At 41.7% G+C, this 21,993-nt stretch overlaps 1 protein-coding gene across 8 annotated transcripts in view; it reads right to left on the reverse strand.

The window, feature by feature from the left end:
* The window catches only part of dip2a (disco-interacting protein 2 homolog A), a gene marked incomplete at its 3' end in the record, with an annotated part of 179,329 nt that overhangs the window by 55,034 nt on the left and 102,302 nt on the right, over window positions 1-21,993 (reverse strand). For 3 of the 8 annotated variants that reach the window (XM_079618917.1, XM_079618915.1, XM_079618921.1), the window contains 5 exons: window positions 20,837-20,956; window positions 13,978-14,223; window positions 7,351-7,482; window positions 4,030-4,062; window positions 997-1,116 (listed from right to left, as the gene is read on the reverse strand). In XM_079618917.1, coding sequence (XP_079475043.1) covers window positions 997-1,116; window positions 4,030-4,062; window positions 7,351-7,482; window positions 13,978-14,223; window positions 20,837-20,956 — 651 coding nt within the window. The remainder of the gene's footprint in view (window positions 1-996; window positions 1,117-4,029; window positions 4,063-7,350; window positions 7,483-13,977; window positions 14,224-20,836; window positions 20,957-21,993) is intronic. The other 5 variants (XM_079618916.1, XM_079618922.1, XM_079618918.1 and 2 more) reach the window with 4 other exon arrangements.

A 21,993-nucleotide genomic window follows, 5' to 3' on the forward strand; every position in this document is an offset into this window, starting at 1 on the left:
TTCTGTTCCTCTTTTAGAGAAAAAGGCAAGTCTAAATCGTAGTGGCCAAGGCCGTTTCAAACAACTGGTGTTCATCCACAGCCATCTTGCAATGTTTACTAATGACTTCGACGTCGCAGCGCTGTCGCCATCTCGCCTCGGGCCCGCCGATATCAGATAACCTGATGTGATTGGTGCAGCTCAGATACAAGGGCATATTTAATGAGCGTCATTACTCAACACCTGAGTAACTCGCTGAGCAAATTCAACTTGTGCTCTCGCGAGAACTTCCAGGGTACCCCTCACCCACACACACACACACACACACACAGAAATAACTTTAATAGCCGTATTCAAATATGCTGTTCTGTGTTATTTTCCTGTCTCCTGGGTCAGAAGCTTTTTCTTCTTTGGCTAAATCACAAAAGGTTATGAGCAAGGATTTCAGAGACACCTATTCAATCTAAGTGTAAATGCCAATTCACAAGTTCATACTTTCATATAAAATGAAAGTAAATATCATTAACCTGCTGTCTGTGACAGAGGGCTTGACCACGAGACACAACCTGAGTTATAAAGGCTCCCCAGAGTACTAAAAAATATGTTTTACTTTCTCCGGAGAACATGTAAGTGGTGACTGGTCATGTAAATCACGATGCTAAGAAGGTTGCTAAGCTGTTGTGAGTAGATTTTAGCACAGTTCTATGTGGCTGTAAATCAAGTATGTACTTGCTACTGCTAATAGCTCCACACACACGCTGCTGTGAGCGTGTAAGATCTGCTGCTGCATAGATAGACACACGACTCCTGTAGCAGATCTAGGCAGGTGGAGCTGGGGAGGTGGAGGGGTTCACACTAGCCTACCGCAAACACTGAACCAGACTTTTCAAATGTTGACCAAGCAATCTCATTGGCTGGAGGATCAGCAGAGTCAAATGTAGCAAATGATGTGATTGCTAGCAGATTACATGTAAAGGCCCGATCTAGAGTTTAATGACTGAAGTGTTATAAACCTACCGTCCAAAAGCTCCTCAAAATCATCAACAAAGAACTCTCGTAAAGGGGGTCTCTTTGGCCTTTTCAGCGTGTTTAGGAGCTGCTGAATCTTGGAGGACACTCGACTGTTGACTGGAACGCCTTTAGACAGAGATAGTGTCAGGAGAAGACGGGACAGAGAGAGAGAGAGAGAGAGAGAGAGAGAGAGAGAGAGGGAGATGAGATGAAAGGTCAGTGTGAAAGGACAGTTTCACACAACAGCCTGTCAGTCAGTGTAAGGCTGTTTGACCATGGGGTTGGTTGAGATGGTACTGAGCGCGCTCAGTAGAGACACCTGACCCAGCGCATAAGAGACGGCTGGACTCTGATCGCGGCAGCTGGACTCGTGCTGCCTAGCAACAACATCCGTCTCATCAGCCATTCATGAGCTTTCTGCTGAAAGAGCTTCACTATATGCTTCACGATTATTACAGTTCCCAGAGATTAGACTCCATTCACAAACAACAAGTCAATACATGCTAAACAATATCACACGCGCACTAGGGTGATTCTGTTAACACAAAATATTTTGTTGTACATAAAATCAAAAACATAAATAATAAAATTGGAAGTTATCATAAAAAGCAAAGAGGCAAATAAAATAAATAGTGTAACCATTAAGGGTATAAAATGAATGCATCGTTCATTAATGCAATTTATCGTTCAAATCAAGACAATTTCAAATGACATGATGCATCATATTATTTAGTAAAGACATAAATGTTAAAAAGAAAAATAATGTTGTTAAATTGAACAGAAATCTTAAGGTTTGTGGAATATTTTAGCTGATTTATAACAGAATCACCCATGTTTCTATCCAGGTAAACTCAGGCTTCCACACGATTGAGAGAAGAGAACAGAAGCAAACGATCATCCTCACATGATGAATCGACCCGCTCATGTCTCTGTCAAACGTCTGGCTGTGGATCCACAGAGAGAGGGATGTGTCATGTATATATGCATGACTGAGACACTCTCTGCCATGAGACACCTGAGACTCAGCCGCTGTCTGTCTCTGTCTGTCTACCCTCATCCAAGATGGCCGCTGCTGCACCAGAGAATTAGTCTCCAGTCCATAAACCCCTAGCTCCTCCCAAGAACATTTTGGGGCGGGGGTTATACGTCTGTCTGTCTACCCTCATCCAAGATGGCCACCACCAAGCCTGAAGCCCCTGCCAAGATGGCCGTAGCCATGCCTGAGCCCGCTGCCAAGATGGCCGCCGCTACACCTGAGCCCCCTGCCAAGATTACCGCCGCCACGCCTGAGCCCCCTGTCAAGATGGCCACCGCCACAGCTAAGCCCCCTGCCAAGATGGCCACCACCAAGCCTGCAGCCCCTGCCAAGATGGCCGCCGCCACGCCTGAACCCCCTGCCAAGATGGCCACCGCCACGCCTGAGCCTCCTGCCAAGATGGCCACCACCACGTCGAAGCCCCTGTCAAGATGGCCGCCACCACGCTTGAGCCCCCTGCCAAGATGGCCACCGCCACACCTGAGACCCCGGCCAAGATGGACCCCCCACCCCTGAGCCCCCTGCCAAAATGACCGCTGCCACGCCTGAACCCCCTGCCAAGATGACCGCCGCCACGCCTGAACCCCCTGCCACGATGGCCACCACCACGCCTGAAGCCCCTGTCAAGATGGCCGCCACCACGCTTGAGCCCCCTGCCAAGATGGCCACCGCCATACCTGAGCCCCCTGCCAAGATTACCGCCGCCACGCCTGAGCCCCCTGTCAAGATGGCCACCGCCACAGCTGAGCCCCCTACCAAGATGGCCACCACCAAGCCTGAAGCCCCTGCCAAGATGGCCGCCACCACGCCTGAACCCCCTGCCAAGATGGCCACCGCCACGCCTGAGCCCCCTGCCAAGATGGCCACCACCACGTCTGAAGCCCCTGTCAAGATGGCCGCCACCACGCTTGAGCCCCCTGCCAAGATGGCCACCGCCACACCTGAGACCCCGGCCAAGATGGCCCTCCCACCCCTGAGTCCCCTGCCAAAATGACCACCGCCACGCAAGAGCCCCCTACCAAGATGACGCCACCACGCCTGAGCCCCCTGCCAAGATGCCACCACGCCTGAGCCCCCTGCCAAGATGGCCGCCACCAGGCTTCCTGCTCTGGGTAAGCCACACCCTTGTCAGCCACCAGGGCGCCCACCTGCCTACCCGGTTGATGTTATACGAGATGTATTTAAGCCCTCTGACCCAGTCTGTTCCTTGTTTGTTTTGTGTTCAAAATTTGATATTACAGTTAATTACAGAAGTTAATACATTTTAAATGTACTAAATTGCATCATCGTTACAAAGGCAGAAATAACAAAGTATACTTAAGTTTATCATAAATGCTTGCCAGATATACTTAAGTCACACTTAAGTGGGGCAAAATAAACAGTGCATTTCATATAAATTTATACTTAGATTTATATTAATTTAATCACAATTACCATGCAATTAAGTGTCTGGAAACATTAAATAGAGTTCACACTTGAGTATTTTTTTCCATAAAATGTACCAAAAAAAAGTATAAAAGTGTGCTACTTTTTCACAAGAGTTTTGGGTTACACTTTATTTTAAGGTGTCATTGTAACAGTGTTAATATATATCTAAGTAGTGAGTAATATAAATGAAAAACATGTACTTAATATAGGGTTAGGGTTTGGTTGAGGGTTAGTTGCATGTAATTGTGCATAATTTACTGTTATTACTATGGTAAGTACATGTTAAATATGTCACAAGAACACTAAAATAAAGTGTAACCGAGTGTTGAATTTGAAAAACTTCAATAACTTCCCGTGTAATGCTTTGTTTATAACAGTATTAATCATACTGCGAACCTATTCTGAATGCTGTGAAAAGCCCTTGAAAGAATAAACAACATTAAAAAGACAAAAAGAGACACATTAGGAGGAAACGTTTTTCTTGCGATCATAACGAACACAGAGGTCACGGCTGAGACACAGATGCACAGAGACACCAGGAGGAGGGGCAGAGTGAAATAAACGTGTATAAATACCATCCGTGGCCTCCCCATCGCCCCTGTCAGTGCCTGAAGAAGAGAAAACCCCAATAAACACGCATGTTCATCACAGCGCTGCTTCTACAGAGCGGACGCCTCTCAAACTGAGCATCACACACATGAAGAAAATCATCACCACAGTCATCCTTCCATGAACTAACACACCACATCAATCGGCACAAGTGGGGACAAGAAAGCAGGTTAATCATGTCCCTGATGGGACGTTCAGCTCTGTGTCTTAAAGGGACAGTACACCTAAAAATGAAAATGGATGAGTCATCATCTACACACTCTCAAAAAGCACTGATTTTCCCCTCAGTGGAACATTGTGTTATATGTCTTTCCTATAATGAAAGTGGACAGTGACTCGGGTATTAAACTACATCAGCACCAGGTCTGAATGTGTGGTAAAGAGACATGTGGGGGAGGAGATGATGACAGCATTCTCATTTTTAGTGAATTATTCCCACAAAAAAAGAAAGCATGCTGATGAAATCATAATATCTGGCTTGAGCAAGCAGGATCAGACCAATAAACAGCCAGACATATGCCTCTCTCTCTCCCTCTAGTAGATATGAACTGTAAATGCTTCTCATTAGCTCTGATTAGGGCTGGGATAAACGATTATTTTTTAAACGATTAATCTAGCGATTATTTTTCCCGATGCATCGATTAATCTAACGATTATTTTCCCCAGTCCGATTCGATTTCGATTATCTGCCCATTAATTGACTATAATAGCAATTTATACATGTTGATTTACATGTCTGAATGAAAAAAAACATGAATTCCTTAACATTGCAATAGCCTATATGTTTATTGCTCTTAAAATTCCAAAATAAAACATTGTACAAGTGCATGCATTTCTTAGTCAGAGGTAGCATTCAATAAAACCTTGATTAAATATCAACAAGTAGGCTAATCAAATCCTATGTGTGTAATATAAAGATTTCAGATTAATATATTCGTTTTCCTTAAAATTTGAATTAACAGAACAACTTAAACACTTTGCAGTTTGAATGATGTCCTGTAAACAAAATGACGGAGTATGTTTTTGTTTCCACTGTTCGATCGCGCCTCACACTCACACACACACACACACACATAATTAAACACTCTGCGACTTTGCGATCGCGCCTCTCTCTCTCTCTCTCACACACACACACACACACACATAATCAAACACTCTGCGACTTTTCGATCGCGCCTCTCTCTCTCTCACACACACACGCGTACACAAATATAATCAAACACTCTGCGACTTTGCGATCGCGCCTCTCTCTCACACACACACACACACAGACACACACACACACACACACATAATCAAACACTCTCAGACTTTTCGATCGCGCCCGCGCCTCTCTCTCTGCCGTGGTGCTAGAATGGAAGGCCATCTCCATTTTGCAAAGACGACATATCAGGGAATTGTTTCCTTTTTAATTAAAGAATTCCCACACTTTAGAGGAACGAGTGCGTGCCGCCTTGCACTTCTGAAAGTCTGAGGAGCGAGTGGTGTTGCTACTACTCTCCGACGCCGCCATTTTTGTTTTGGGTCTGACGAATCGACGTGCATATTTTGCGTCGACGTATTTTTTGCGTCGACGTCATCGATGACGTCGACGCGTTGTCCCAGCCCTAGCTCTGATACAAAGCCTCCAGCTTTACAGTGACAGAAATTGACAGAAATTAGAAATTAAGTGGTAACACTTTACAATAAGGTTCATTAGTTAATGTATTAATTAACATTAACTAACCATGAGCAATACATGTGTTACTGTATTTGTTAATCTTTGTTAACGTTAGTTAATAGAAATACAGCTGTTCATTGTTAGTTCATGTTAGTTCACAGAGCATTAACTAATGCTAACAAGATTTTAATAAAGTATTAGTAAATGTTAAAATTAACATTAACAAAGATTAATAAATGCTGTATACGTGCAGTTCATTATTAGTTCATGTTAACTAATGTAGTTAACTAATGTTAACTAACGAACCTTATTGTAAAATGTTACCAATTAAGTTTGTTACACCCAGTGAAAAAGAAGTACTGTACATTCCAGCACACTTTTAAAAAGAGTACTTACTTATGAAACACTATACTTTAAAGTAACATACTTGAGTGTGATCTGAATGTAATGTTTTCAGACACATCACTGCATGTTACTCGTAATTAAATTACATATATATATCGTTGTGTAATTACAAATATATTTAAAACCATGACATACAATATATATATATATTGTATGTCATGTTTTTAAATATATTTGTAATTACACAATGATGAAGATGAAGATGCAATTATATTAACTTTAAATGTAATATTGAATAACAATAAACAATACAATTATAATCAAGTACTTTACGGTGTTAGTCAACACATCAAAATAAGTGTACTTCTTTAAATTATAACAAAATATTATTTCAGCATAACGATTTAAAATGTACTTTAAAGTAACACTTCCTTTAACATTATTACATTATAACATTATAAAGTGTCCTTAAGTGTGTTAAGAAACAGTCATGACAGTGTCTCTCTTTAAGTGACCTTATATATCATTAGTATTATATCATGTGTAAGCAGTTTTATAAACATGTAGTGCAGCGCAACGATTAATCGCATCCAAAATAAAAGTTTGTGTTTACATAATATATGTGTGTGTACTGTGTATAATTATTTTGTATTTATAAATACACACACATATGCATGTATATATTTAAGAAATACTTGCATATGTATACTCTCTATATATATATATATTTATACATAATTTATATATTTTTTTATTTACATAAATATTTTATATATAAATAACACATTTTTCTTAAATATATACATGCATGTGTGTGTTTATATATATATATATATATATATATATATATATATATATATACAAAATAATTATACACAGTACACACACATTTATACACATTAAACACACTTTTTTTTTTGACGCGATTAATCGTTGCCCAGCACTAATACAAATATACTATTACCATTTGAACTACACTACAAGTGGACATTCAATACAATTAAGCGCACTTGTTATTGACAAGGGACCTTCAATTAATCTGCTCTTTAGGAATTATTTTTAGAATATGGTTCTAATACTGTATCTTAGCAACAGTAGAACTAGCCGATCTGCTCTGGAATGAAGTGTGCGACTCTCGGTCACTCCTGAGGTTCTGTGGTCACTAGGCTTTGGGCCAGAGCTAAAAGCACCATGTTCAGTGTGTCTGTACGCCGTAGAGAGAGAGAGAGAGCTCTGTGGAGACATGAGATGACAGGAGAGAGAGGTGTGTGTGCGTGCTCACCGTCGGCCGTCTCCAGGACGCTGGTGTGTGTGTGTCCGCGGGGAAGCCCTCGCGCCGGCGCCACCTGTGGACGCTCCTCATGCACCGAGCGCTCCCACAGGCCCGTCACATCCGGCGGCGCACTGGGGCCGTCTGTCATGAGGTGTCAGAGGTCAAAGGTGAGTGGAGGTCAAGAGACAGCAATGCATGTGTTCTGGGATCAAACCCATGAGGAATGATCATATTGATCATGTATTGAAGAAGCTGTGCGGGATGTGGGGTGGCGTGAAATGAAGTGAGTAGGGTTGGGAATCGAATACTTGAGGAATCGGAGACAGTGTTATTTTACATTTGATTAGTTTCTGTACCTGAAAATCGTAACATTTCAATCGTATCTTTGTTCAGTTGTATCTATTTGTTGAGATTGCAAATGTTTTATTTGTCCTTTGGATTAAATACACTAGAGTCACTCAGTTTTTTATACTCTCTATTTCAGAGTACTTGCATTTTAATTATGTATTGGTATATAAAGACAGTTTAAACAAATTTGAATAAAAGTTTTTTTAGACAATTCTGACCTACCCTACCTTTAAGCAGAATGGAAATAGGAATCGTTAAAACTGATGCGATACCTAACCTGATCAGTGAGTGAGCTGAACTGCAACTACTAACAAATCTTCTACAATGTACTTTCCCATCATCAACAAAGCACATACTTTTAGTGTGTGTTATACACATGTGACCTGCCTGCCTTGATCTCATTGGTCCATCAAATATGTTCTGATTCACTGTTTTTTTTTGTTGCTTTCTCTGTCATTTCTCTTCCTAACTCCATGTGTTGTTCACTGCCCATCACACACACTCAGCAGAAGAGCGGCACACACCATGAACCGGCAGCTGTGGAGCGTGAGTCTCTGAACACTGGATCCACACGGCGACTCTGACACTGTGTGAAATCTGAGGTTATTTATAGTCGTTGCCCAGGGCCAGCTTCACCACACCAGAGAGGCGGAGAGGCGGAGGTATAGTGGGAATGCACATGATCCCTGTATAGTGGGAATGCACATGATCCCTGTATAGTGGGAATGCACATGATCCCTGTATAGTGGGAATGCACATGATCCCTGTATAGTGGGAATGCACATGATCCCTGTATAGTGGGAATGCACATGATCCCTGTATAGTGAGAATGCACATGATCCCTGTATAGTGAGAATGCACATGATCCCTGTATAGTGGGAATGCACATGATCCCTGTATAGTGGGAATGCACATGATCCCTGTATAGTGAGAATGCACATGATCCCTGTATAGTGAGAATGCACATGATCCCTGTATAGTGAGAATGCACATGATCCCTGTATAGTGGGAATGCACATGATCCCTGTATAGTGAGAATGCACATGATCCCTGTATAGTGAGAATGCACATGATCCCTGTATAGTGAGAATGCACATGATCCCTGTATAGTGAGAATGCACATGATCCCTGTATAGTGAGAATGCACATGATCCCTGTATAGTGAGAATGCACATGATCCCTGTATAGTGAGAATGCACATGATCCCTGTATAGTGAGAATGCACATGATCCCTGTATAGTGAGAATGCACATGATCCCTGTATAGTGGGAATGCACATGATCCCTGTATAGTGAGAATGCACATGATCCCTGTATAGTGGGAGTGCACATGATCCCTGTATAGTGGGAATGCACATGATCCCTGTATAGTGGGAATGCACATGATCCCTGTATAGTGAGAATGCACATGATCCCTGTATAGTGAGAATGCACATGATCCCTGTATAGTGAGAATGCACATGATCCCTGTATAGTGGGAATGCACATGATCCCTGTATAGTGGGAATGCACATGATCCCTGTATAGTGGGAATGCACATGATCCCTGTATAGTGGGAGTGCACATGATCCCTGTATAGTGGGAATGCACATGATCCCTGTATAGTGGGAATGCACATGATCCCTGTATAGTGAGAATGCACATGATCCCTGTATAGTGGGAATGCACATGATCCCTGTATAGTGAGAATGCACATGATCCCTGTATAGTGAGAATGCACATGATCCCTGTATAGTGGGAATGCACATGATCCCTGTATAGTGAGAATGCACATGATCCCTGTATAGTGAGAATGCACATGATCCCTGTATAGTGAGAATGCACATGATCCCTGTATAGTGAGAATGCACATGATCCCTGTATAGTGGGAATGCACATGATCCCTGTATAGTGGGAGTGCACATGATCCCAGTATAGTGGGAATGCACATGATCCCTGTATAGTGAGAATGCACATGATCCCTGTATAGTGAGAATGCACATGATCCCTGTATAGTGAGAATGCACATGATCCCTGTATAGTGAGAATGCACATGATCCCTGTATAGTGAGAATGCACATGATCCCTGTATAGTGAGAATGCACATGATCCCTGTATAGTGAGAATGCACATGATCCCTGTATAGTGAGAATGCACATGATCCCTGTATAGTGAGAATGCACATGATCCCTGTATAGTGGGAATGCACATGATCCCTGTATAGTGAGAATGCACATGATCCCTGTATAGTGAGAATGCACATGATCCCTGTATAGTGAGAATGCACATGATCCCTGTATAGTGAGAATGCACATGATCCCTGTATAGTGAGAATGCACATGATCCCTGTATAGTGAGAATGCACATGATCCCTGTATAGTGAGAATGCACATGATCCCTGTATAGTGAGAATGCACATGATCCCTGTATAGTGAGAATGCACATGATCCCTGTATAGTGGGAATGCACATGATCCCTGTATAGTGAGAATGCACATGATCCCTGTATAGTGAGAATGCACATGATCCCTGTATAGTGAGAATGCACATGATCCCTGTATAGTGAGAATGCACATGATCCCTGTATAGTGAGAATGCACATGATCCCTGTATAGTGAGAATGCACATGATCCCTGTATAGTGAGAATGCACATGATCCCTGTATAGTGGGAATGCACATGATCCCTGTATAGTGAGAATGCACATGATCCCTGTATAGTGAGAATGCACATGATCCCTGTATAGTGAGAATGCACATGATCCCTGTATAGTGAGAATGCACATGATCCCTGTATAGTGAGAATGCACATGATCCCTGTATAGTGAGAATGCACATGATCCCTGTATAGTGAGAATGCACATGATCCCTGTATAGTGGGAATGCACATGATCCCTGTATAGTGGGAATGCACATGATCCCTGTATAGTGGGAATGCACATGATCCCTGTATAGTGAGAATGCACATGATCCCTGTATAGTGAGAATGCACATGATCCCTGTATAGTGGGAATGCACATGATCCCTGTATAGTGAGAATGCACATGATCCCTGTATAGTGAGAATGCACATGATCCCTGTATAGTGAGAATGCACATGATCCCTGTATAGTGAGAATGCACATGATCCCTGTATAGTGGGAATGCACATGATCCCTGTATAGTGGGAATGCACATGATCCCTGTATAGTGAGAATGCACATGATCCCTGTATAGTGAGAATGCACATGATCCCTGTATAGTGAGAATGCACATGATCCCTGTATAGTGGGAATGCACATGATCCCTGTATAGTGGGAATGCACATGATCCCTGTATAGTGAGAATGCACATGATCCCTGTATAGTGAGAATGCACATGATCCCTGTATAGTGAGAATGCACATGATCCCTGTATAGTGAGAATGCACATGATCCCTGTATAGTGGGAATGCACATGATCCCTGTATAGTGAGAATGCACATGATCCCTGTATAGTGGGAATGCACATGATCCCTGTATAGTGAGAATGCACATGATCCCTGTATAGTGGGAATGCACATGATCCCTGTATAGTGGGAGTGCACATGATCCCTGTATAGTGAGAATGCACATGATCCCTGTATAGTGGGAATGCACATGATCCCTGTATAGTGAGAATGCACATGATCCCTGTATAGTGGGAATGCACATGATCCCTGTATAGTGAGAATGCACATGATCCCTGTATAGTGAGAATGCACATGATCCCTGTATAGTGAGAATGCACATGATCCCTGTATAGTGAGAATGCACATGATCCCTGTATAGTGAGAATGCACATGATCCCTGTATAGTGAGAATGCACATGATCCCTGTATAGTGAGAATGCACATGATCCCTGTATAGTGAGAATGCACATGATCCCTGTATAGTGAGAATGCACATGATCCCTGTATAGTGGGAATGCACATGATCCCTGTATAGTGAGAATGCACATGATCCCTGTATAGTGAGAATGCACATGATCCCTGTATAGTGGGAGTGCACATGATCCCTGTATAGTGAGAATGCACATGATCCCTGTATAGTGGGAATGCACATGATCCCTGTATAGTGAGAATGCACATGATCCCTGTATAGTGGGAATGCACATGATCCCTGTATAGTGGGAATGCACATGATCCCTGTATAGTGGGAATGCACATGATCCCTGTATAGTGAGAATGCACATGATTCCTGTATAGTGAGAATGCACATGATCCCTGTATAGTGAGAATGCACATGATCCCTGTATAGTGAGAATGCACATGATCCCTGTATAGTGAGAATGCACATGATCCCTGTATAGTGAGAATGCACATGATCCCTGTATAGTGAGAATGCACATGATCCCTGTATAGTGAGAATGCACATGATCCCTGTATAGTGAGAATGCACATGATCCCTGTATAGTGAGAATGCACATGATCCCTGTATAGTGGGAGTGCACATGATCCCTGTATAGTGGGAATGCACATGATCCCTGTATAGTGAGAATGCACATGATCCCTGTATAGTGAGAATGCACATGATCCCTGTATAGTGAGAATGCACATGATCCCTGTATAGTGAGAATGCACATGATCCCTGTATAGTGAGAATGCACATGATCCCTGTATAGTGAGAATGCACATGATCCCTGTATAGTGGGAGTGCACATGATCCCTGTATAGTGGGAATGCACATGATCCCTGTATAGTGGGAATGCACATGATCCCTGTATAGTGGGAATGCACATGATCCCTGTATAGTGAGAATGCACATGATCCCTGTATAGTGAGAATGCACATGATCCCTGTATAGTGAGAATGCACATGATCCCTGTATAGTGAGAATGCACATGATCCCTGTATAGTGAGAATGCACATGATCCCTGTATAGTGAGAATGCACATGATCCCTGTATAGTGGGAATGCACATGATCCCTGTATAGTGGGAATGCACATGATCCCTGTATAGTGAGAATGCACATGATCCCTGTATAGTGGGAATGCACATGATCCCTGTATAGTGAGAATGCACATGATCCCTGTATAGTGAGAATGCACATGATCCCTGTATAGTGGGAATGCACATGATCCCTGTATAGTGAGAATGCACATGATCCCTGTATAGTGAGAATGCACATGATCCCAGTATAGTGAGAATGCACATGATCCCTGTATAGTGGGAATGCACATGATCCCTGTATAGTGAGAATGCACATGATCCCTGTATAGTGAGAATGCACATGATCCCTGTATAGTGAGAATGCACATGATCCCTGTATAGTGGGAATGCACATGATCCCTGTATAGTGGGAATGCACATGATCCCTGTATAGTGAGAATGCACATGATCCCTGTATAGTGAGAATGCACATGATCCCTGTATAGTGGGAATGCACATGATCCCTGTATAGTGGGAATGCACATGATCCCTGTATAGTGAGAATGCACATGATCCCTGTATAGTGAGAATGCACATGATCCCTGTATAGTGAGAATGCACATGATCCCTGTATAGTGAGAATGCACATGATCCCTGTATAGTGGGAATGCACATGATCCCTGTATAGTGGGAATGCACATGATCCCTGTATAGTGAGAATGCACATGATCCCTGTATAGTGAGAATGCACATGATCCCAGTAAAGAGCCGCTGAGTAAAGTGAATATGTTCTGCAGTTCTGATATTACTTGCACTCGTGCCGTTCAAATTTGATGCATTTTTGCTCACCCTCAAAAAGTGACAGCTTTAACATGCTATATAAACATATATGTGGGGTATTTTCAGCTAAAACTTCACACACACACACACACACACACACACTCTCTCTGGGGACATCAGAGACTTATTTTACATCTTGTGAAGAGGGGCATGATCAGTATGTGTGTTCAATACTGACCCAGCTGTGTGTGTGTGTGTGTGTGTGTGTGTGTGTGTGTGTGTGTGTGTGTGTGTGTGTGTGTGTGTGTGTGTGTGTGTGTGTGTGAGTGTGAGTGTGTGTTCAGTACTGACCCAGCTGTGTGTGTGTGTGTGTGTGTGTGTGTGTGCGTGTGTGTGTGTGTGCGTGTGCGAGTGTGTGTGTTTGTGTGTGTGAGTGTGTTCAGTTCTGACCCAGCTGTGTGTGTGTGTGTGTGTGTGTGTGTGTGTGTGTAGTACTGACCCAGCTGTGTATGTGTGTGTGTGTGTGTGTGTTTGTGTGTGTGTGTGTGTGTGTGTGCGTGTGCGTGAGTGTGTGCAGTACTGACCCAGCTGTGTGTGTGTGTGTGTGTGTGTGTGCAGTACTGACCCAGCTGTGTGTGTGTGTGTGTGTGTGTGTGCAGTACTGACCCAGCTGTGTGTGGGCCATGAGGTCGGCCAGTACGGTGGCCGCTGAGGCAGAGGTGGTGTTGCAGGAGTGATGGGCTCTTCCTCCGGGGTGTGATGAGGTGGAGGATGCGGACGAGGAGGTGGACGACCCCTGGATGACCCTGTTGAACCAGTGCTCCACGCTCGGGTGCGCCTGGTACGGGGACGAGGAGCAGATCCGACCCTGCCGGCGCAGCGAACCCTCGTCTTCTGACGCCGACGACGTGTCTGTGAGGAACAGCAGCGTGAGGAGAAAACACTGACAGATCTCATCTGAACGACACGGGCACATCACACACTCCCTCATCAGTGTCCTCAGTGTCTTTTAATCAACTGTTTTTGGTGACTTTTAAAGCCCACTGTGGTGAAAATCCAGTTTTTAATGTTGTTTATGTGTGTATGTGGTGTTTTTAATATGATTTAACACACACCATGTGTAAGTTCATAAGTGGACAGCATTGCTGAGTATTTTCTGCTTAAAACTGCAGTGAACCAAAGACAGTCTCAAAAACACGGTTTGAAATCGCTGGTGTTTCTGACGTCACACACTACCTTGACCAATCAGATCAACGTGTGATCGTCAACCAGTGGATCTCTGAGTGAGTGAGTGGAGGCGGGGTCATTTGCATATTCATAGAACCAGGCATACTAAATGAGGCAAGGGTGTCGAGTTACATTCAAGATATTTTAAGAAGTGAAGAATTTTATTTTGAAGGAAAACACTATTAAATATGTCATTTTGGTGATCAAAGATGAGTTTAAGGGATAATGACTGAGTACAGGGGGACTTTAACTCAGAATCACTTTATTAATCTGATCCAGTAATTTGTCACGAGCAGTGTCACATTTCTTTCCGTCTTCATTTTGAACAATATATTTCTTGTTTTATCATCACTTTTTTTTTTTTTTGCTTGAACAGTTTTTCATACATCTCTTTAATTTAAATGCAACTTGGTTTGATATTCTGTCATCTAATGTAACGAAATGCCCTACACGTTTAAAGGCACGTTTACACGACAACGATGTACTAAAAACTGAAACTTTTTTCCTTTGCGTTTTTCGTGTAAAGACGACAACATTCTCAAAATGATCCCCGTTCACACGGGTATTTGTAAAGAAACACTACGCATAGATTGAACATTTAATATGCATACGCACAACATCACGATCTTACACAAATTCACGATTTTGTATACACAAAGACCATAACGGCATCGCTTTCAAAAACTTTCACTTTGAAAGTTTGAGTTTTCATCCCCCAAAACGCCATTGCCTATTTTAAGTTTAAAAGGTGTTGTGTAAATGAACACACATGTAAATGGAGTGTGACTTAATCCTCCAAATGCGTTTTGGGGCCAGTGTACAGTAAAATGTGTTCAAATTTTCACATCAAATCTACTCAAAGCTTCATAAACTTTCCCCTCATAAACACCATGAGGACTGATATATGATCGCTGGTTCTCAGTCCAGACTGAAGTATGACTGTGGTGAGCTGTGCCGGGGGAACACATATGATGTAATGCTCCTGTGGTCACAGACGTGAGGCCTGCAGTTATGATGACACAATATCTCTATTATAAATGCATTATAATGTCAGAGAAATAACAGATATCCGACAATTAATGAATCAAATATGTCATATACTGTAGCTAACCCTTCTGTATCATCATCATCACTCAGACTGTGTGCGGCGGTGTAAACCGTGCAGAGAAAAAGACATTTAAAAGAGATTATAGAGAATATATATATATGATTAATTAACTCTATTAGAAAAGTATTATTAGCATTACCCACAATGCTCTGCTGTTTGCTAGTTCATTTACATTTTACTTCAGATGTTGTGCAGCAAATTATATTTGATAGATATCTGATAGAAGGAATTGCGAGGCCTTTAAATGTAAAATTTTGGTATTTTTTTTAATGTCCAAAATGCCAAAAGTCATAGTGCTTATAGTCATATCTTCCTCATGAAGAAGTCACATGATTCGAGTACAACAGTGTGAAACGAGTTAATGACGTTTAATGCTTTAGCATGTGATACTCTATTACTTACATCCCATAAAAGTTGCTTTTCAATGTTCATTGTATAATTTTCCTCATCAAACACAGAGAAAAGGAAAGAGGAGAGCTGGACTGTGAAGCCTGTGTGTGTGTGTGTGTGGGGGGGGGGGGGCAGATCTATTCAACATTAATTATGCACTTAATCACCCGCAGGGAGCAATCACTGTACAGCGTGTCCAGAGGATTACTGAGCAACAAACAGTCATGCGTAACGTGTGTGTATGTGTGTGTGTGTGTGTGTGTGTGTGTGTGTGTGTGTGTGTACTGATGAAGGAGAATGATCTGCTGCCACTCATGTGTGTCTGTTACATGTGATTATTATCAGTGCAACACACACACAACTAAAGACTAACCCACAAACATTACATATGAAACTTAAAGGAGAACTCCGGTCAATTTTAACATTGAGCTCAATTTTTAGTAAATTTGGAGTGCTGTCAATACAGAGAACAACGACAAAAATCGGTGTTGCCTACACTGTGTTATCCTCTTTTTAAAATTTGCATTGTCGAGTTGACGCGCATATGTTTAGTTACCTATGATCACGCGCGTGAACTCGACAATCGACTACTTTGGACTTCGACCGAAAACAGGATGTAAATGGTATGTGCGCTGGCTGATATAACATCATTTTTATTCATATCTTTCACATCTACTGCAGTCAGATTCACTCGTGTTCACTCTGAAGGAATCACTCAACATGGCTGGGCACTTGTAATGACACATCAAGGATGTTAAGAGGATAAAAGCAGGTTTAAAACTTGCCCCATTCAAGTCAATGTGCAAATTTTAAAAGAGGATAACACAGTGTAGGCAACACCGATTTTTGTCGTTGTTCTCTGTATTGACAGCACTCCAAATTTACTAAAAATTGAGCTCAATGTTAAAATTGACCGGAGTTCTTCTTTAAGCTCGGCATTTCTTGTTGTAAAAATGATGATGATGATGATGAAGATTTAGAGAACAAGGAAGATCAGTGTCCAATATGATATATCAATATACACAATATCTACTCAAATTAATTGACATACACTACCATTCAAAAGTTTGGGGTCAGTAAGGAAATGTATATTTTTACTCAGCAAGGATGCATTAAATTGATCAAATATTATATATTTAAAATGTCATAATGTTTCTTGAGCATCAACTCATCATATTATACTGATTTCTGAAGGATCATGTGACTCTAAAGACTGGAGTAATGATGCTGAACATTCAGCTTTGATCACAGGAATAATAATATTGTAAATAACTAATTATAAATATAGAAATAGTTATCCGGTATTTTGGAGCTGAAATGTTATTTTGCTATCAGTCAATTCCCTCTTGAAAGGATTGCATGTTTAATGATCTACAAAGAGCCTCGTGAAAACTGGAACTATATTAACTGTATTCTCCCTCCATGTCCTCGGGCTCTCGAGAGTAACCTTGACACAGATTCAGGGAGAGACAATAGAGAGAGAAGCTGACAATGACAAGGAGGAGACCGGAATGATGAACTGAGATGAGTAGATGTGTCACGAAAGACAACCTGACCTTTAAAACAGACATGATTCTTCTAAACCTCTCTATGAGCGACGGCAGCAGTGACGGGTCAGTCTCTGAGACCGGGACACGGCACACAGCTCTACAAGCTCAGATCCAGACAGAAGCAGAACCAATCACACACAGTTCTGTGAGAGGGAAGAGTCTGCCCACACCCATACCATATCAATGACCCAAACTCCATGGGTCTCGCGCGTCACATGACTGAGGTGCACGTGAGATCTGTGACGGGTAGGACTGAAAGTTATGATTTCAGAGCATTTGTAGCATGATTATATCATGTAGCATTTAACGCCATTTTCAGAGGCCTTGGAATATAATGCAAGTCATATTGACCTTTTATGATACTTTATGGTGGTCTTTTGTTCTGTTTTAGAGATTGACAGCGGGTAGACACCACATACTTTAACATGTAGAGCCTATGAAATTAATTTTTCCCAAATCCTTCTTAATTTTTCTGGGTTGTGTTTTTTTTTTTAAAGTTTTAATAGCAAGTTTATATAAGCTTGTCTAATCAATTGAAATATCTTTATATTTATGCAATTTAACAACACATTATTAAAAGTTTAAGAAATAATATATTTTTGACATTTTCTAATCAATAGAATTCATAAAAAATTAACAATTGAATGATTTATAAAATTTTATTAAGATTTATTTTATAAAGATTTATTAAATTTATTTAAATTTAAATATTATATCAATAATAGGGCCTTGTGGAATGTTTTATCTTTTCAGAAAATCTGTGTTGTCCGTTTACATTTTTCTGAATTTATACAAATGTATTGTCAAAAATGGTGTTAATATATTCATCAAAAAAGTTGCCAAATTCTGTGACATTCCACGTTATATAGTAAATTACATTTTTATGATTTCCGTGATTCCATCCGGGTTTTCTGCATCACGGATGTCATAATTAGAAGGTGCCGCTTATGTATGTAAAAAACGGCATAATTATTCTTCAAAATGTCCTGTCCTTTAGGTCTAACCCATTAATGAGTTAAAGGTTGTGTAGGTCAGAATTGTCTAAAGAACTTTTTTTCAAATTGGCTTAAACTGTCTTTATATACCAATACATAATTAAAATGTAAGAAAAAGAGAGTATAAAAATTGTGACTCTAGTGTATTTAATCTTCAAAAAACAAACACAGCTCATTAATTCCATTCGGGACGAAACAAGTGATTGGCTTGTGCGACTGTCACTCTCCGTCGCCATGACTACCGCCGCTATTACTGGCTCTGCCCACCTGCGCGCAGTCGCCCACCCGTTTTTAGGTGGGAGTGAATGGAATTAATGAGCTGTGTTTATTGAAGATTAAATACACTAGAGTCACTCAGTTTTTTATACTCTCTATTTCAGAGTACTTGCATTTTAATTATGTATTGGTATATAAAGACAGTTTAAACAAATTTGAATAAAAGTTTTTTTAGACAATTCTGACCTACCCTACCTTTAATGACAGATTTTTCATTTTTGGGTTTCTTTAAGAAAGGAAGCGCGAGGGCAAGAGTGGGGCGTCTGACAGGCCAGATGGGTTATCAGATCATCTCCGCCGGGGCAATCAGACAGCTTTAGCTTTACTGCGTCCATGCGCGGCACAAAAGACTTAGCGGACCATGACCGATTCCCACAGGGCTCCCGTTATGCTGATCTGACCCCACCCTTGAACCTTTAATCCCGTTGACCTTTCCCTGACTTCATCATTCTGACCGCAGGAGGACAGAGGAGTATATCTGGACACCAAGACTCATAAACTCGTTAGCGCTAAACAAACACTGCGATGATGTAATCCATATTGACGGACAAAGCAAAGACGCTACACAAATATGAGGCGTGAGAGATGAGCTTATCTGACCACAGGATGCAATAACGTGCCATCATGAAGAAATCATCAGACACAACGAAACTGTGAAAGGCCGAGTATGGTCTTACTGATATAACAACATCAACACGGATGATACAAAACTAAATAACCAATAGGAAAGACAAATCATGGACTTTAATGCATGAAACTCTTCCAGATAGCTAATTGTTTTCTTCCAAGCCAATCGATCTCTACCTATGCAACCTTATTTATTTCTGTCCCTCCTCCTCCCCAGCACCACCTGTCTAGATCAGCTACGCCATTCTCCCTACTCTTTACTGTATAGTCTATTTCAACTCATGCAAAAACTCCTACCTACACTCTTTTCTCATCAACAAAATCCTGTTCAAATCTTTTTCAAGAATTGCCATGATTGCAATTCTCCAAGAGATTACATGGAGGGCAAATAGAGGATTCATTCTCCTGCTTCTCAGAGTGATCTCCTGAGAAAAAGGAACCAGTAATCTCACATACATGTCCTATTGAGCTTCAGGAGAGATATTAATAATATCTCAAACTGTGCTCAGTTTTGCCAAAGTACCAAAGATTTCAGTATGAAGTCAAACATTTTGCAACAAAATGGAACTAAACTGTTGAAAACTGAACCTTTATTTCTCATAAAGAATTCAGTTAATACTTAAAAAACTCAAAGTCACATGAGCTATAAAAAAAAGATGTTGTTATACCCCAAAATAAGGTAGGGTCCATTTTGTATTCGCTAAATGTTGTGTGTTAACTAAATGTGATACTCGAACAGCTAGATATGCAGCCAGTGGGTCAATAAAGCTGGAACTCTGTTAGACATCTCCATATGCATGCGTGTGGGAAGGTGGACTGGGAACTGAGTGGTCAGGAGCAGTTCTCTTTGTGTAAATAATGAGGCTATTATTCAGAAAACTATGCATTGTCCTCTCAAGACTCAGAAGATCAAAACATCCCCTACTGAAAAACCCAGCATAAGATGTGTTTTTCATGCTGGGATCAACAGGGAAGGCTGGTTGCTGGTTTGCTGCTCACCAGCATGGAGAGGAGTTCCTGTGGACCAGCAAACCAGCTCAGTTTTATTGGAGAATATCATTTTCATGCTTCACCAGTTAGACCAACATAAACCAGCCGGGAACAAGATTGAATTCATGCTGGTTTATATTGGATGTCTGAGCAGAATATTAAGGGCTGAAATGCACATTTGTTATCAACTGTTGTATCAACTAAAGTAGAATGTAAAGTGTAGGCAAATATCTTTGTACGTGTGTGTGTGTGTGTGTGTGTGTGTGTGTGTGTGTGTGTGTGTGTGTGTGTGTGTGTGTGTGTGTGTGTGTGTGTGTGTGTGTGTGTGTGTTAGTGTGTGTGTGTGTGTGTGTGTGTGTTACCTGGAGGAGTGCATGCTTCAACTGAGGACTGCACTAGAACAGAGCGTCTCTTCGAGGGCATGGGCATCTTCCTCTCTTTATACTTTGCCAAGGCTGCTTGTACTGCTTCTGTATGAAGGTCTGTGGGGACACAGATAGTGGCAACTTTAGATGAGACGGAAAACTACCGTAAGACATCAGAAAAATTACATATTTTTAAATCCCAAATGTCTACAAGATATGACAGAACAGATATCATTATAATAATAAATTTACTGCAAGTTATTAAGCACCGAAGGCCCCGCAAGCAGAGTAAACTCAGCATGTACAACAAGCGTAACAATTACATCAAAGCATGATCATCAGATCACTCTCAGATAGAGTGAGAGTCTGGAACAGATGCAGCTTCTTGCACTATTTCTGGCCAAAGTACCTCTTGCGGTCTGGGCATTTGCCACACAGGATTCGAGCCCACGACCTGAAAGGTTTAGGGCTTGTGGCTTAGCAAGTTGCGCCACTCAGTTAATGCCGTTTTCACTAGGCTGTAGAGGAGAGATACAGACCCCTGTCACGGTTGTGCTGCACATAAAGGCACGAAGATGAAGATAAATGTTCAAACAGCATTTAATAATATCCACAGGGTAAACTCCACATGAAGAACAGCAAACAAACACAACCATACGTAAACGAGACCGGACAAGAGTGAACTGAAAACACAGGACTTAAAAACAGACAAATGAGGTGATTAACGATAACACAGCTGACAGTGATGACAAATCAAATTAGTGACTAGGACAACAAACTAGTGGAAATGGTGCAACTGAGTCCAAAACAGGGTGATATCGTGACATAACGCCCCCTCCCGGAAGGAGCGTCCTCACACTTTAGAAAAGGTGAGGGAAGGAGGGAGATTTGGAGGTGGACGAGGAGCAGAAGAAGGGCTGGTAAGAGGAGCAGAAGAAGGGCTGGTAAGAGGAGCAGAAGAAGGGCTGGTAAGAGAAGCAGAAGAAGGGCTGGTAAGAGGAGCAGAAGAAGGGCTGGTAAGAGGAGCAGAAGAAGGGCTGGTAAGAGGAACAGAAGAAGGGCTGGTAAGAGGAGCAGAAGAAGGGCTGGTAAGAGAAGCAGAAGAAGGGCTGGTAAGAGGAGCAGAAGAAGGACTGGTAAGAGGAGCAGAAGAA

Source organism: Phoxinus phoxinus (assembly GCF_949152265.1).
Source record: "Phoxinus phoxinus genome assembly, chromosome: 7".
In the NCBI taxonomy this organism is placed as follows: domain Eukaryota; kingdom Metazoa; phylum Chordata; class Actinopteri; order Cypriniformes; family Leuciscidae; genus Phoxinus; species Phoxinus phoxinus.